The 18886-nt window shown below is 38.2% G+C and overlaps 1 protein-coding gene across 1 annotated transcript; it reads left to right on the top strand.

Annotated features, from left to right (window-relative positions):
* The first annotated feature begins 10281 nt into the window (after positions 1–10281).
* LOC138338429 (uncharacterized) lies at positions 10282–13476 on the top strand. Its single transcript, XM_069289388.1, has one exon. The coding sequence runs from the start codon at positions 10282–10284 to the stop codon at positions 13474–13476; it is 3195 nt and encodes a 1064-aa protein (XP_069145489.1).
* Positions 13477–18886: the final 5410 nt, after the last annotated feature.

The following is an 18886-nucleotide window of genomic DNA, read 5'->3' as shown; positions in this document are numbered from 1 at the left end:
AAAGATTTTTGTGCTTTGAATGCATAAAAATACGTCATATAATAACACAATTCACAAATAACGATTATGGAAAGTCTAGTGATATTATTTTCCAGAAATGGCATGTTGTTTAGGACGAACTTTCCTTGATCATGCATAACCTTATGTGTATGTGTGCATACACCCATACATAGTCCAAGTGAGTATTAACCCGATACAATTATTATCTTTTTAGGTGTAGTTTAGAGAGAAGGTTGAAGACGCGGTGAAGCTGAAAGATTGTCGATCTCTAGACTTTGGTAGGTCCTCTACATGTTCGAGCATGCTACCTTTATCTATCTAGACTAGTTCTTTAGAAATAGCTATTGGATGTTGTCCCTATCTTTCTTTTAGATGTTCATTTTGATGTTTTTAATTAAGGCCATTTTGGGCAAACTATTATGCTATATTAATATTTTATTTTAATTGATTCCTTAATGGTAGATGGTTGTCTTTAATTTGAGCTTAGTATAATAGTAACATACATAAAAGGTATAAGTAGTCTATGTACACTTCAATATGTTTAAAGGATTTAAATTTTCTGCAAATTTAACTATCTGAATGTGATGAAAGATAAGAAGAGGCTTATCTGCGACCTCTGAGAGGATAACAACGCCAGTTGCATTTAGGTTCCAGAATTCGGGTGTGACAAACTTATCAGAGCATGAGGTTAAATTAGCTAGGAACTAAATCTCAAAACAACCACGTTACGCTGTTTCTAACTTATGGTTGTGAAGCGCGCCATAATCATGACTTAGAGACTACGTGATGAGAAGAAACTTCCCTTCTTCTACATTTTATTGTGTTGTCTAGAGCTTTGTCATTTTGTGTCATTCTAGAATCTAACTTCCTTCTTCTGTGCGCATGAACACAAGAAGAAACAAAGGCAGGAGGTGTGACAACTTGAATTTAGACCGCAGACGAGACCGGCATTGTTGACCTCCTAGAGGTTGCAGACAAGCCTATATACGTTATTGTTAATTCATCTAGGTTAATTTAAGTGGAAAATTTCAAACTTTTTGTTATCTAACATGATTATTACAGATTCAGTAACACAAATAATTTTTCACCATCAACCATCTAGCATTAACATAATCAAATGAAATAAGAGTTTATTATAACGATAAATATGTACTTGCCAAACTGGCACCAATACAATGTATGAACCAAAACGGGAATGAAACGGCAGTGGAACATACTCCACTAGCACAATCCTAAAACTAAGCTAGAATGTAAACGGGCAACCATCCTCGAAATCATGAGGGTCTACTAAGTTCGGATAAATGCTCGACGTCCGGTTAACTACACTGTTGATCATGTAGCTCAAGCGTCCACCTGTGCCTGCACCTAAAAGTTTAGAGTTGTATAGGGTTAGTATACACTTGTACTAAGTATGGGTATATGAAATAACACACCAAGGACATTAATGAGTAAGAATTTATCATTCGTAGCAACATGATTATATAGGTCAAGTCAGTGGACTTTCCAAGTTGAGATTAGGAAAGTAAGTGAACTTTCAAAATATTTATTAGGAATGTTTATGAGCTTTCCAAAATTAGATAAGGAAAGTTATTCCTTGATAGTAACATGCATCATTAAAATTGACATGTTGCACACAGCATAAAAAAACGTACACACAACACATATCATAATTCATATAACACATAAAATTTTTCATATCATTCATTCGTATGTCATGAGGAATTGGAATAATGGACATGGCATTAAGACTTCCCGAAAATGAGGTCTCAACATATGGGACCTCAATTAGGGAGTCTAATTTAGCAAAGACAGAGTCTACTCCATTCATTCATAGGCACTTCATTTCATTTGATTCATGGGCCAGTGAAAACACCAACTATACCAAGGATGTAGTTTAAGACTTTCATCGGGTTTGTTGTGCAATGACCAGTAATGACCTAATGTTATTATTTGACTCTAACCCACCTCTTGATTATCCTCTCCTAACACCTTTTTGTATGATTTGTTTCATTATGTGCATCATTTGAGGCTGACCTCATTCATTCATTGAGAACTTTAACTTTAACCAACATAGATCATGTGAGCATCATGAAATCCAATGTACTGAAATCCCACACAGAAATGAGGTGGAATTACCGACCAAAGTGACCCAAAACATGCCAGCGTATATGGGAATTGAACCCCGCCAGATCCCTATATTGGCAGTATAGGTTCGAAGACTAGGAGATATAAGGAGACCCAAATCCGGCTTGCCGGGTAGTCTCATCTAATGAGAGTTATGTGAAACTCTGCCCTTCTCTAAAGAAGCCATCAACGCTCGTAGCTAGTCTATCGTTGCTCAGTATAAATTTTCATTACATTCAACTCATACGTAATGGAAGTTGGCTTCTAGTATGTGAAATTTATAGCTTAATAGATGATTTCTCACCTCATTATTTGTATTAACTGTGTTAATCTCAATTCTTTTTTTAGAGAGTGTTCATAGAGACTGATCTCTTCATTAAATTTACACTTTCATAGGTCAGTACGTTTTGGTAACCTTTACTTAGGCTCATTTGAGATTGATCTCATCTTTTATATTAGCGTCATATCATGTTGCCACCACATCATTAACATTAGCACATTATCTCTTCATAATTACTCACCCCATTTTACGTGAATGTTCATTTCATCATATGCCAATGCACTTGGCCATTTAGTGTGTTTCACACTCTTACTTGACCTTTCTAGGGTTTCATCATTTCATTGTTCATTTCATCATTTCCTTGTTCAGTTCATCATTTTATTTTTCATTTCATCATATGCTTGGCAATTTAGTGCGTTTCACACTCTTAGTTAACCCATATAGGGTTTCATCATTTCTTTGTTTATTTCATTATTTCTTTGTTCATTTCTTTATTTTATTGCGTACATCTTAGGTTCACTTTTTTTTGACGTATGCTAGAATTATGTGTCTATACATACAAGCCATGAGGCTTCATTCATAGTTCGCTTAAGTCATTCACATCTACCTAAGATTTTGTGGTACAAGACTTACGCTTCCTGTATATATGCCAAGATCTCGATTTCGATCTAAATAGGCAGCATTATTCTTGAATATTTAGTTCACATATGACGTATGTATCAATACAAAATTTTGTCAAGGGAACCCAGTTTCATATCCCTTGGAGAACACTTACATTTCTTTTCATTTATTTTATTTGATCCATACGGCTTGGGAACCCATGTTCGAGCCCCAAAGGCTTAGTTTTATTTTCCCCTAAATTTCTCTCTTCATTTTTCGCTTAGAACTAAGAGGATGTGGGATTTACCCCCAACAACCTCATTTTGCTCTTTTTTTTTATTACTTTTAGTTTCTCTACTTTAGTCGAGGGGTTGTGGGTTCCAACCCCCATAACCCCTCTTTAATATCTTTTAATTTTCTCCTTGAATCTGCCTTAGAGGTCGTAGGTTGGATTTCCACGCCTCACATCTCTTTTCTTTCATTTTCTTTGACTCTCCTCCACTACATAGAAGTCGTGGGTTCGATTCTCACGCCTCACATTTTTTTTCTTTTACTCTTCCTTAAATCTTATTGAGAGGTGGTGGTTTCGAATCCCACTCCTCTCATTTCTTATTATTTTTCTTTTAAGTTACATTTTCCAGCCAATACCATGGTTCGAATTCCCTTCAATACATTTCTTTTTACTTATTTATTTTCATGTTTTTTTACATGGATAGGTCACGGGTTCAATTCCTCATGACCTCACATGTTTTAATTCTTTTTTTTTCCAACATTTTGAACCCTCTTTGCTAACCAACATTCATCAATAGAATCTGCAAATTTTCTCTAAATTTTTCAGCATCCTTTCATAGAGTAACACTGTAGTTCTTAGGTGAATTTCGTAGTGCATTAAGAACGTTTTACCGTCTTTATGAATTCATTTAGCCTAGAGATTATCCCTCAAATCAGCCACATTTAAACTCATATGAACATAACATTTACATCAACATGATTAAATGAAATATAAAAAACTATCATGTCATTTGAAGTCCTAAACCATGAAGAATAGCTACGATAACACACACGTAAACACGTAGTTACATTTTTGAAAACATCAACGTAAGCCACATAATTGCAAACATACATATAAACACATAATCATCACGAAAACATGTTTCATCCTTAGTTTTAAACAAGCAAACATAACAAACCTATGATTCAACGGAAGCTAGTGAAAGGGATATGAAACGGGGAACAATTCTTGTTTTCGGAATGAATATTCTGAACCTTAAGGGGTATCTTGGGAAATGGAAAAAGACAGAAGAGAACACATATATTTTTTGTGTTAAAATCTTTAATTTCTGCCAGAAACTTCACCCCAAAACACGTCTAAGACTCCTCAATATCAACTCCACTTGAATGTCAACCTCACTTAGCCTAGTGAAGAAATAACATTTGTTTTCTTGTGATTTCGTGTGAGTTATTCAAGGGTGAATAAATTGGTTTATTTTTCTTATTTTGTATCTTATCATGGCAGAGAAAAAACGTGAGAAAGAATAATAGAGATTGAGCGTGACAATGTAGAGATAAATGCGAGAGAGTGGGAGTTGTAGGAGGCTTAGGTTTCCTGTTGTAGAACTTAGTCAATAAGGTTTTGATTATTTAATAAAAATGTGAATTTTATTTTATTCTAATCATATAATGAATAATAATTATCAATTAATTACATTAATTCAATAGCTTAAATAAAAAATCAATCTAATTCATTGCTTCAACCTAGGTTCGAACCCGTGTTGAGCAAGACTTCACTTCTAGAGCCCATTTTGGACCTCTCTCCCCAAAATAACCATCCACCTTATTAATTAAATAAAAAAATTTATATTTAGGGTAATTACGATACTACCCCTTTCCTGGAAAAAAGACCATTTTACCCTTAGACCCTCCAAGCCTAAGATTTCCTTCTTTTAAGTCTGGAATAGACTCCTTCGAGTGAATCTCTGTATTCGAGAGCCTTACGTGGTTGGACCCAACCTTTCCTAGTTCAACTAACTCCCAAGTTAGTTGGCTTGGATGTATCAAGGGTTCTGATTTCTGGTTCTACGCACTTCAATCCGTGTCAATCCGGTCTAATCAATCGCATTCTAGGCACATTAAGCATTATTGAGAATTTCCATTTTTAGTCTTGTTACACTATCCCACGCATTAGTAACATTCGTCCCCGAATGACACTACTCTTTCCTAACAATAACTAAGTCATCTATTGAATGTATGCATACATAGGTAATTAAATTATCCGCATTGGTGAATATCAGATTCACATATTAACATGATGGTGCACATCCTTGAAACCTATCAGTAGCTCTACATTAATAGACTAAGGATTTCTCTCCTAAACTAATATCATCGAAGCATACAACATAAGTAACCATGTAATTCATCGAATCAGCAACCAACATGATGACTCAAACATATTAACTTCATACTAGTGCATAAACACAATACACAGTCAAATGTATGAAAGACTAATTAAGGATACACACTCGTCACTTGACCAGAGGTGACTTCCCCTGAACCCCTAGACTTGAGTGCGAAGAATCGTTGCCTCCTTGGAACCTCTTAACTTGGACCATTATGGTGTACTCTCTCCTTCCTTGTTCTTGACTTCTCCTATTCGTACAATGTTTCACTATGTGACCGGATTTGCTACAAATATAACAAGCATTAGAGCCTCTCATACACTCTTCTCCATGAAGTTTGACACACTTCCTACTCTTAACTCAGGGATTAAAATCCCAATAATTGTGATCCTTGGATGAACTTGACTCCCCTTGGTGGGAGACTCCCTACTTAAAGGCTTATCCCTAGTTTCAGTCCTACTCTTCCTTGAAAAATTCTTCTCAACTTGTCTTGACCTGTTCCCTACCCTAGTATGCTTCCTATTCCTTTTTTTTCTTTACTCTTTGGACATGGATCGTAAGACCGAAAAGGCCCATGCTGGCATGCAAAATAGCTTCCCTACACTCCTCCTCGAGATTCTCAACAATCTTATATCCAGTGGAAACAGGTGGATTCATCCTTGAAGTCCCCTAACCTTCTAGTCATGGTACTGGCAAGTGGGTTCTCTTTGGGAACACATTGTTGCTCTGCCTTTGTTTCTCCTTATATTCATCTTTCTAAATCTCAAAAGTTGATGTTAGATTCTCTCTTAACATCAATAAATTGACATTATAGAAGGCACGATAAGATTAGAAGAAGGGAAATTTTCCTATGCACCATGCAGTCTCTAATTTAGGATTGTGGTGCACTTCACTACCACGACTTAGAAACTACTCTATGTGGTTGTTAGAACTTGTTATCCTCAGAATTTTACCAAACGCTATGATACAAATTTTGTCACGACTAGAATCTAGACCCCAGATGAGACCGACGTCGTTGACCTATCAGAGGTCGTAGACAAGCCTATATACGTCATTCTTACTTCATCTAGGTTAATTTAAGCGGAAAATTTGAAACTTTTTGTTTCATAGTATGCTCTTTAAACATTCTATTACATATATAATTGTTCACCATCAACCATCTAACATTAAGATCATCAAATTAAAGAAGAAGTTTATTATAACGATAAAGATGTTCTTGCAAAAATTGCACCAATACAATGTCTGAACAAAAACAGGAAAGAAACAATTGTGGAACATAGTCCAGTAGCTAAATCCTAGAACTAAGCTAGAATGTAAATGGGCTAGAATCGTCAAAAGCAAGAGAGTCTTCTAATATCGGATGAATGCTCATTGTCCTGATAACTGCAGCTTTGATCCTGTAGCTCTAGCCTCCACCTATGCCTACACCTATATGTTTAGAGTTGTATAGGGTTAGTACACACTTTTACTAAGTATGTGTAAATGAAATCACACACCAAGGACATGCATGAGTAAGAATAGATCTCTCCTAGCAATATGATTATAGAAGGTCAAGCCAGTGGACTTCCAAATTGAGATTAGGAAAGTGAGTGAACTTTCAAAATTTGGATGAGAATGTTCATGAGCTTTCTAAATTTGGAATAGGAAAGTCATTCAATGAGAGTAACATACATCATACTACTTAAGATTTTTCACACAGTACACAACAATGTACACATAGCACATATCTTATTTTATATAACACATAACGTTGTTCATATTATTCATTTGTATGCCATGAGACCTTATAATCATGGACTTGACATTAATACTTCCCGAAAATGAGGTTTCAACATATGGGACCTTAACTAGGGAGTATGATTTTAAAACACAAAGTCTGCTCCATTCATTCAAATGTACTTCATTTCATTTCATTCTAGGGCCAGTGAAAACACCAGCTATACCTAGGATGTACTTTAAGACTTTCATCGGGTTTGTTGTTCAATGACCAAGAATGATCTAATGTCATTGCTTGAATCTAACACACGTCTTGATTATCCCATTCTAATACCTTTGGTATCATTTGTTACATTATGTGCATCATTTGAGGCTGGCCTTATTCATTCATTGGGAACTTTAACTTTAACAAACATAGATCATGTGAGCATCATTAAATCCAGCGTCAAGAAACCCACACCAAAAAGAGGTGAAATAACCGGCCAAAGTGACCTAAAACATGCTAGCGTACATGGGAATTGAACACACCAGATCCCTATTTTGGAAGTATAGGTTCAAAGACTAGGAGATATAAGGAGACCCATACCCTAAATGCCAGACAGTCTAATCTGATTAGAATTACGTGAACCTGCGCCTGCCGAAAGAAGGCATGACCTCTCATTTAAAGTTCCATTACATTCAACTCTCATACATCATGAAAGTTGGCTTCTAGTATGAGGACGTAATGTCTAATAGATGATTTCTCATCTCATCATTACTATTAAGTGTGTTAATCTCAATACTTTCATTAAGGTGTTCATAGAGACTAATCTCTTCATTAACTTTACACTCTCATATTTGAGTACGTTTTTGTAACATTATTTAGGCCCAATTGAGATTGCTCTCATATTTTACATTAGTCTCATATATTTTTGTCACCACATTCATTAACATTAGCACATGTTCTATTCATAATTACTCACCCCATTTTACATGAAAGTTCATTTCATCATATGTCAATACACTTGAACATTTAGTGTGTTTAACACTCTTATTTAAACCTTCTAGGGTTTCATCATTTTATTGTTCATTTCATTATTTCCTTGTTCATATCATGTCACGACCCAAATCCGGGCCGCGAGTGGTACCCACACTTACCCTCCTATGTGAGCGAACCAACCAATCTAAACCTTAATATTTCAATATAATATCAACAGAAAGTAATGCGGAAGACTTAAACTCATTAATAAAATCAATAACTATTATTTTCCCCAAAATCTGGAAGTCATCATCACAAGACCATCTACGATCAGATGACTAAACTAAGAGTATTCTAAAAGCTAAAAATACATAAGAAGCTAGTCCATGCCGAAAGTTCAAGACATCAAGACTTGAAGAAGAAGATCCAGTCCAAGCTAGAAGCATTAGCTCACCCTGAATTTCTGATGTAGTAAGACTGGCTTGAATTACTGTTGAGTTGAAGATGATGGCACATTTGCTGCACTCCACAAATAAACAAGAAGAAAACATAAAAGTAGGGGTCAGTACAAAACACGGGTAATGAGTAGATATCATCAGCCAACTCAAAATAGAAAATAATATATACCAAGTAATATCATAAAATCAACTATGATACTCAACATGTAGCAACAACAAGAACTATATCATTAACAATTACCGTCAAGTTCACATATGAGGACTCAAACCTCAATACCATACTCATTTAGGAATCATGTTCATTAGATTGAGTATATTAACATCTTTCAAGATTCATTATCTTTATTTCTCTTGTGTCGGTACGTGACACTCCGCTCCCTCATATTCATTAATCCTCTTGTGTCTGTACATGGCACTCCGATCCCCTAAATCTATGTGTCGGTTCGTGACACCAGATCCCCTAAATCTACATGTCGGTTCGTAACACCTGATCCCCTAAATCTACGTGTCGGTTCGTGACACCCGATCCCCTAAATCTACGTGTCCGTTCGTGACACCCGATCCCCTAAATCTACGTGTCGGTTCGTAACACCCGATCCCCTAAATCTACGTGTCGGTTCGTGACACCCGATCCCCTAATTCTACGTGTCGGTTCGTGACACCCGATCCCCTAAATCTACATGTCGGTTCGTGACACCCGATCCCCTAATTCTACGTGTCGGTTTGTGACACCCGATTCCCTAATTCTATGTGTCGGTTCGTGACACCCGATCCCCTAATCTCATTCTATAAACTCATCAAGCCTTCTCCCTTACCAAGGCATCATCATTAAAAAGGGATTAGGTTTTTATCAAGATTTGGGATTCTGTAACTTCATCATGCTTAATATAATCACAATTATATAATCACGTTCATGCATGCATACAATTAAGCACATAGCAGGGTTTTACAATACTACCAATACATTTCATTTTCTATTAAGAGTTTACTATGAAAGCATGAAAACCATAACCTACCTCCACCGAAGATTCGTGATCAAGCAAGTGATTTCCCAAGCTTTGTGTTTTTTCCTCTCGTTTGATCCTCTTTCTCGTTCGACTTTCTCTCTCTTTCTCTTGTTCTTTCTATTTTCTTTATTCAAACCCTCTTTCTTTTACCCTAATTATTATATAATTAAGAATAAAAGATGACAATAATAACCCACTAATTAACTTAAGGTTACCTCTTTTAACCCCCAAGTAATTAGACTTATTAGCATTAACCCTCTAACTTTATAATTAAGGCAAGAATAGTCGATCGCGCCCCATTTCCTGAAATTTTTCTCTCTCTACATTTTCTCTCTCATCGCACGCGCTCTCTCTCACAACGGCTGACTCACTACAATTGCCCAGCGCCGCGAAGGCGCGTGGGGCACCGTCAGCCGTCAAATGGCCACCGGACCAAAACCAAGAGGAGCGCTCTCACTTAGGCTTCTCAATACACCATAACACGCTCCAAGATCAATCTCAGAATGCTTCGAAATTGCGGGGGGAAGATGCGATGGAACCTGCGATTCTTGAAGAGGCGTTCGCTGAAGTACAAGGAAATATTTGCACAAGGAATTCTGGATGGAATCAAGAGGAATAGAGTAGAGAAACGAATAATCCTCATAAAGATCTATCCCCAGTGCAAAAATTAGCCAGTTCCACCGTTCCAATCGATCAAAATCGAGAGGCGATTTTCGAAAATGTCGTGATAAAACTGCAGGAGATGCAAAGTCATATTCGACAATCTTCCAACCAAATTCGAAAGGATTTGACCATTGGGGTTTGTTCCCCTGGTCATGAAGTCTCTCCCAGCCAAATTTCGAAGCAAATGGATGGTCACTATGCCGGCGATGGCATCTCCAGCGAAGATACAGCTTCGCACACCGAAATCCATGGAAGTTCGCAAAAAAAAGTTGTTTCTCAGGCCCAAAATGTGCAACTAATAGTAGAACCAAGCAATTCCAACAGAGAAACCATCAACAACAATCCAACAAGTCTCAATGATCACAAACTCAAAGCACAACCTGAGCTACATGAAAGTGCAGGGGATTCATCAAGTGGTGTTCGAGGAGTGGCACGAAATGACACTGAAATTACTCCTCAGCAACTTGAAACAAAAACAACTAACAAAGTAAACAATAAACTGCAGGGGGAGGACTCGAACGATCAACATGGCCATAATATGAAGAACATGGCCATACAGTCAACTACATCAACAACTACAAACTCCAAATTTTCCTTTGCCAAGGCAGGTATCCCATCCCAACTAACTCCAATTGCTAATGCAGGTAATTCAATGAAGGTGCCAAACAAATATCATCAAGAAGGAGAAGGAGAGGCTAAATCAAAGGAACAAAGGAAAGAACCAGTCAAAACAAATGAAGGTGGGAGGCAAATTGATCACACCAGCCACAGTTCCAAACAGGGGAGAGGCAACCCTCCAATTCAAGTCGACAGGGCAAGGGAAGAGTATCATAACAACTTCCCTAAGATCTCCAATAATTTTACAAGGTATGAGCCTAATCCTCAAAATGTTAATGTTAACATACCAATTGATAAGGTTAATCAGGCTACTATTAGAAACCATAATAATCCTCACCAAGGTCAACAGTCTAGTAACAACATTAAGAATGATCAAAATGTGGAACCAGCCCCCTACACTGTGGTACAGTCCTTTGCTGCGAGATTGAGATATAACCAAGCAAAAAATGAAAATCCTATCATCTTGAATGAACCTGTTCACACGTCTAGGCAAGGCTTTCCTGCTGTCCTTATAGATGAGAATGACTATTATGTTAGACTAGCGGAAATTTGTAAGTATACCTTGGTAGGCAAGTTCACTAACACTATGCCTAGGATGGAACAAGTTAGAAAAAGCTTCATTTTGCAAACACAACTTATGGGGGGTGTTAAGATCACTCACTTCAACTCAAGACATGTCTACATTGATTTGGACAATGAATTAGATTACCAAACTGTTTGGACTAAGCTGAAAATGAATATTGAAGGACAAAATATGAGAATACAAGCTTGGACTCCGGATTTTACCCCTGAAGAGGAAACACCAGTAGTGCCAATATGGGTGTCCATCCCTAGCCTCCCTTGGCACTGCTATAACAAAGTGTTTTTATATACTATCTTAGAGAGTATTGGGCAGGTGATGTTTTTGGATACACCCACAGCTCAAAGAACTAGGGGTAGTACTACTAGAGTTAAAATTCAAGTTGACTTAACCAAAGAAAGACCTTCCCATGTATGGTTGGGGTTCAAACAATCCAATCCTAACAAGGGAAGATGGCTAAAAGTGGAGTATGAGGGTATACCTAGTTATTGTTTTTATTGTAAACATCAAGGACATAGAGATGAAGAGTGCACAATTAAAAAAAGAGATGAGGAGATCAGGAAAAAAAAGGACTTGGAGGTGGAAGAAAGCAGCAAAGAAAAGGATTCTGGGAAATTGCAGGAACAGAGAAAGGATCCAAAGGAGGGCACAACAAAAATTCCAAGCCAACCAAACAAAACGAAAAAGGGAGGAAATGAAAAAGAGGTGAATCAGACTCAACCTAAAACACACAGTACAAGTCAACAGCAAAAGAAAAATACACAAAGTCAAGAGGAGAAGGGGCAGCAAGAGGAAGTACATGAAGATCAGTGGCAGATACAAAGAAGGAAACACCAAAAAAATCAAGAACAAGACACCACTAAAGCTGTGTGGAGACTTATCACCACCTCAATGCAAAGCAACAGTAACAGCCATCAGCAAGAACAAGGAAATACAGGTATATCCTTCGTTCCAACACAAAATATTTTTGAAAATCTTGAATTGCAGGAAAGACAGGAAAAACAGCAAGCTGAACACAATGGAACCAGGGAAACAGCAAGGCAATCAAACCAATCTAGTATTGGTAATTTAAAAGAGCAACCTGTCATGAATAACACAAATATTCACAAAACTCCTCACCATCAAGCTGATGACAGCAACAAAATAAGGAGGACAGGTATTGACTTATCTCTCCCACACCCCAAAACCCCTGATAATTTTAATGTTATTGATGGTCTTACTGATGAAGTTGATGGAGGTATGGATGGGGGGTGTCAGGAGTTACCCACTAATCTGCAGGATGGGGATACCAAAAGGGGGGATTTGCCTCATGTTATGCATGAGGGGTTGGACAAAGACCATATGATAGACCATAGAGCCCCTAAGAATGCTGAAAACACACAGGAATTACAGAGTCAAAAACAGAATCAACAAACTCAGCAGCAAAATCAAAACAGTGTCAGTTGTGAGCAGTCTGCTAAAGGAATAAATGGGACACAACAACCTGGGAAAAAGAATGGTAATGATTTGGAGAAACAGGGTGGTACTAAGGGTGCTGAAGGTACTCCAAAGAGCGAAAACAAACCTAGTAAACAAAAAAGGGATGCTGAAAAAAGAAGGCAAAACAAACAGCATGAAATAGATACTAAACATGAACAGGGAACAGGGGAGGAAGTTTGTAATAAAATTGTTATGGTTGATGATAACCAAGGCTTGGACATCCCTCCCCTACAGGTTCAGTATATGATCCCACACACATCTGAGCCCATGGATAAGAAGCAACAAAACAGTAAGGTCAATCCTGAACCTATTGTGGATGAGTATGCTGTGATTAACTCAGAAGATGAGCTGGGTGGAGATAATCAGTTTATAGAGGATCAAGAGGATAATGATGAGACTAGTAAGGCTCTCATCAGAGCCTTTAGTCCATCTAATGATCAAACTCTTGAGAATGAGATACAGCAGGTAACTAATAGGCAGGGTCTTTCCCCAAGGAGTTTTCACCAAGACAAATTCCATCTATCTAAGCAAGATGCTAGCAATGTTACTGCTGGCAGACCTAATACCAGGCTTTTCTCATCCAGATCATCCCAATGATTAACACAATCATATGGAATGTGAGAGGAATCAACACTCAAGGAGTGTTGGAAAGACTCAAAATGCTTAGGAAAATGCACCAATTGTCAATTATTGCCATTTTGGAACCCTTCTCTGAGAGTGTTAATATTCAAAGCTTTAAAGTACAATTGAACATGGATAATGCCACTAGTAATTATAATAGTAAGATTTGGGTTTTCTGGAACAGTGATATTGACTGTAATATTCTTGATGAAGATGAACAGCAAACCACCTGTGATATGAAACACAATGAACTACAACAACAATTTACTAGTACTTTCATCTATGCAAAATGCAAAGACTACCTGAGGAGGCCCTTATGGGATAAACTACTCTACCATGCCTCAATTAATACCAACCCTTGGTGTGCTGTGGGGGATTATAATGTTATTACTGATGTGGGGGAAAAGCTAGGTGGTCTTCCGTACAACATGAGAAAAAGCTTGGACTTCATTGCTGTCATTGAAGCTTGTGGTCTTGCTGACATTGGGTTCAGTGGCCATAAGTTCACTTGGTCTAATAAGAGGGGCATAAATCACAGAGTTTGGCAGAGACTTGACAGGGCCTTAGTAAATGATTCATGGTTAGAAAAGATGCCCCAAACAACCATAACTCACTTACCAACTACGGGGTCAGATCATTGTCCTTTGTTATTGGAGATGGTATCTACTGCAGCCCACCACATTAAATATTTCAGATTCTTTAACTGTTGGGTTGACAATCCCAACTTTATGCTTACTGTTAAAAATTGTTGGGATAGACCTGTGGTTGGTAATGCTATGTGGAAGTTTCATCAGAAAATGAAACGATTATCTAATACCCTTAGTGTTTGGTCAAAAAATGAATTTGGAGATATCTTCCAGAAAGTTAGGATGTATGAGGAACACGTGCATGAAGCGGAAGAAAAGTATATCCTTGACCAAACGAACTCAAATAGGAGTACCCTCCATGAACTCAATGCTCAATATATCAAATTCCTCAAACTTGAGGACACTATCTTGAAGCAAAAGACTCAACTTCAATGGTTTAAAGATGGTGATACCAACTACAAATACTTTCATTCAATTATAAGGGGAAAGAGGAGGAAATTATTCATTCACAAAATTGTCACAGAAAATGGGGATTGGATTGAGGGTGAGAAAACTATTGCTCAGGAGGCTTGTGAGCACTTCAAGAACATATTCACTGGTGAAGAGAAGATTATTAATGAGCATAGTCTTGATTGCATCCCCAGAATGGTCAATCAAGACCAAAACACACTACTCAACACAGTACCTGGCCTGGATGAACTTAAAGAGGTAGTGTTTTCTATGAATCCTAACTCTGCAGCAGGTCCTGATGGTATGAATGGGTTTTTCTTTCAAAAATGTTGGAACATTATCAAGAATGATTTGTTAGAAGTTCTTCATGCTTTCTTTAGTGGCCAAATGATTCCTAAGTACTTCTCTCATTCTTGCATTGTGTTGCTCCCTAAAGTGAATAATCCAAACAAACTTACAGAATTTAGGCCAATAAGTCTAAGTAACTTCACTAGTAAGATTATATCTAAACTAGTAAGTAATAGACTTAGCCATATCCTTCCAGCTTTGATTTCCTCCAACCAGTCTGGTTTTGTAAAGGGAAGAAGTATTTCGGAAAACATCATGATTGCTCAGGAAATCATTCACCAAATCAAGAAACCCAACATTGGAAGTAATGTAATTATCAAACTAGACATGGCAAAAGCTTATGACAGGGTCTCCTGGTCATATACTTGCCTGGTTCTAAGGAAGATGGGCTTTGATGAGGTGTTTATTGATATGATCTGGAGAATCATGGCAAACAATTGGTACTCTATTATAGTTAATGGAAAAAGATATGGTTTCTTCCGCTCTTCTAGAGGTCTCAAACAAGGTGATCCACTCTCCCCGGCCTTATTTATTTTAGGTGCTGAGGTATTATCGAGATCACTCAATAGACTTCACACTCACCCGGAATACCAAGGTTTCACCATGGAAAAGAGGGGGCCACAAATGAATCACCTAAGTTTTGCGGATGACATTATTCTCTTTACCTCCGGAAAATCCAAAACCTTGAAAATCCTTATGCATACTTTGAAGGAGTATGAAAAGATTTCGGGGCAACTTATCAATGGAGATAAAAGCCATTTCATACTACACTCTAGTGCGTTCAATAGCACTAGGGATAGAATTAAAAGCCTGACAGGTTTTAAACAGAATCAAGGCCCTATCACTTACCTAGGTTGCCCCTTATTTGTTGGCAGACCTAGGAATGTTTATTTTTCTGATCTTATTAACAAGGTCGTTTCCAGAATTACAGGTTGGCAAACAAAACAACTTAGTTATGGTGGAAAGGCTGTACTCTCCAAACATGTTCTTCAAGCTTTGCCTATACATCTATTATCAGCTGTAATACCTCCGAAAACTATCATCAGACAAATTCAAATGCTCATTGCAGATTTCTTTTGGGGATGGAAGAATGATAGGAAAAAATACCATTGGTCCTCTTGGAAAAATCTGCGTTACCCTTATGAGGAAGGGGGGATAGGGATGAGGAATCTACAAGATGTTTGTAAATCGTTCCAATTCAAACATTGGTGGAGTTTCAGAACTAAACAAACTTTGTGGGGTGACTTCTTGAGAGCTAAGTACTGTCAAAGAGCAAATCCGGTAAATAAAAAATGGGATACTGGACAGTCTTTAATGTGGAAGAATATGCTAGATACCAGACAGCAGATGGAACAACACATCCATTGGAAACTCCAAGCCGGGAACTGTTCCTTTTGGTGGGATAATTGGCTTGGTACAGGTCCTCTAGCTCAACACACAGCCAGCAGCAACAGGTTTAATAACAGCATTGTCGCAGATTTTTGGGAAAATGGAGAATGGAAGTGGAGCAAATTGGTGAGGCATGCACCAATAACTCACCTTTCCAGCATCCTGGCCACCAGAATTCCTCAACAACAACACAGACCTGACCAAGCAATTTGGAAGCTAAACATCCATGGCAGATTCGATTGCAAATCAGCTTGGGATGAAATTAGAAACAAAAAGGCTAAGAACTTTTTCAATTCTGCATTATGGCATAAATTCATTCCTTTTAAGACTTCATTTCTATTATGGAGAACATTAAAGGGTAAGCTTCCTACAAATGAAAAATTATCTAACTTTGGCATTGAGCCATTACCTTGCTTTTGTTGTTTTGATCGAGCAGGTATGGATACCATTGAACACATCTTCAATTCTGGACCTTTTGCAACTATAGTGTGGAATTTTTTTGCAGCAACTGCAGGGATACAAGCTGACCACTCCACACTGCCAGCACTGATCAAACAGTGGTGGACAACCAAGCCAAACAACGCAGGCCACAAACTGCTGTTGCAGGCGACACCAATATTTATCTGTTGGAACTTATGGAAGAACAGGTGCGCATGCAAATACGGAGGCAAAGAAACCAATATCAGCCGCGTCAAGTATGCAATTTACAAGGACACCTTCAAGATGTTGAAAAATGCCTTCCCAAGTATCAACTGGCCTGCAAACTGGACAGCATTGATCCTAACAAGCGAGAAATGTGTTCACAACATTAAAGTGTAAAAGGTAACATGGTTTAAGCCTCCAGACCAATGGATCAAAATTAATACAGATGGAAGTGCACTCACCAATGAAGGAAAAATTGGGGCTGGAGGTATCATCCGAGATAAAGAAGGCAAAATGATAATGGCTTTCTCAACACCTCTTGGAGAAGGATCGAACAACCAAGCTGAGATTGAGGCTGCTCTCTTTGGACTGACTTGGGCTTTTGAATTAGGTTTCAAAAACATTTTAGTTGAGTTAGACTCCCAATTAGTGGTGCAATGGATTTCAAACAAAATAGCACCACCTTGGAATCTTACCAATCAGCTTGAAAGACTCCAACAAATCATCATACAAACTCAGAATTTCAGATGTTCCCACATCTTTAGAGAAGCAAATTGGGTCGCAGACGCACTTTCAAAACATAGCCACAACAATACAGCTCCACAAGTCTACGTCCACAGCAACCAACTCCCTAAAGAAGCACATGCCTACTATCAAATGGATCTGATGGACATGCCAAGCTTTCGAAGAAAGAAGACCAAAATGATTTTTGATCCTCCTTGATTATAGTACCTTTTCAACTTAGCTATATGTAAATAATATAGCTACTTTGAATAGGACATAGGTTAGTTAGTTGATAGGCTTTCTTGTAAAGGGAGAGTCTCCCTAATTTATGCTTCCTAGATACTATGTAATGAGAGGAGTCCTCTCCTTAGGTTTGTAGTATTTTGGTTTCATCTTTCATTGTAAGGGGTGTAGTTGACATTCTTGAAAGTCAACTCCAAACCATCTTAGGATTGGAGGTTAGGTTTATGCCACCCTCCGTGTATTTTGTTTTTGTTATTAATGGTAAAGCCTGGGGGTGTTGCTCAGCCCCTACCCCTCCAAGGGTAATTAAACTAAAAAAAAAAAAAGGCAAGAGTAGTCAACAACGTCCCTTAAAACGTATCAAGAAATCCGACCCAGACTGGGATTGTGCAATCTGTGACGGCCCGTCGCGCCTGCGATGGTCCGTCCAGCTGCCCGTCACAGAGTTCAGAGAATCAATTTCTCTGAAGGGTCTGTGACGGTCCGTTACACCTGTGACGGTCCGTCCTGCCATTCCGTCACGAAGTTCAGAGAGTCGATTTTCAGTACCCAATTTCAGATTTCATAAGTGTTTTGAAACGAGACCCTGCGATGGTCCGTCGTGCCCATGACGGTCCATCGCGGGGTCCGTCGCCTCAGCCTGTTTTTCCAGAAATAAAATCTGCTGCTCAAAATGACTAAACAGGTCGTTACAATAGATACCAATATACCCATCGTTCATCCCCGAACGATCACAAGAAGGAAGACAAGGGCGAAAAGGAGTACCTAAATCTGTAAATAGATGTGAGTATGTTTCTCGCATATCCGCTTCCTTTTCCCAAGTGGCTTCTTCAACGGGTCGATTCTTCCATTGAACTTTGATGGATGCAATCTCCCTTGATCTCAACTTGCGAATCTCTCTATCTAGAATGGCAACAGGCTCCTCCTCATAAGACAAGTTCTCATCAAGCAAAACTGAATCCCAACGGATGATGTAGTTTCCATCCCCATGGTATCTTTTCAACATCGACACATGGAATACCGGATGCACTCCGGACAGCACTGGAGGCAAGGCTAACTCATAAGCCACCTCCCCTACTCGCTTAAGTAATTCAAACGGACCAATATACCTTGGACTTAGCTTACCCCTTTTACCAAACCGCATCACCCCTTTCATTGGTGAAACTTTCAACAAGACTTGTTCACCCTCCATGAACTCTAAGTCTCTAACCTTTCGGTCTGCA

Source organism: Solanum lycopersicum, chromosome 9 (assembly GCF_036512215.1).
Source record: "Solanum lycopersicum chromosome 9, SLM_r2.1".
Classification (NCBI taxonomy): Eukaryota; Viridiplantae; Streptophyta; class Magnoliopsida; order Solanales; family Solanaceae; genus Solanum; species Solanum lycopersicum.
Note: the sequence above shows the minus strand (reverse complement) of the source record. Positions and strands in the feature narration are given on the sequence as shown.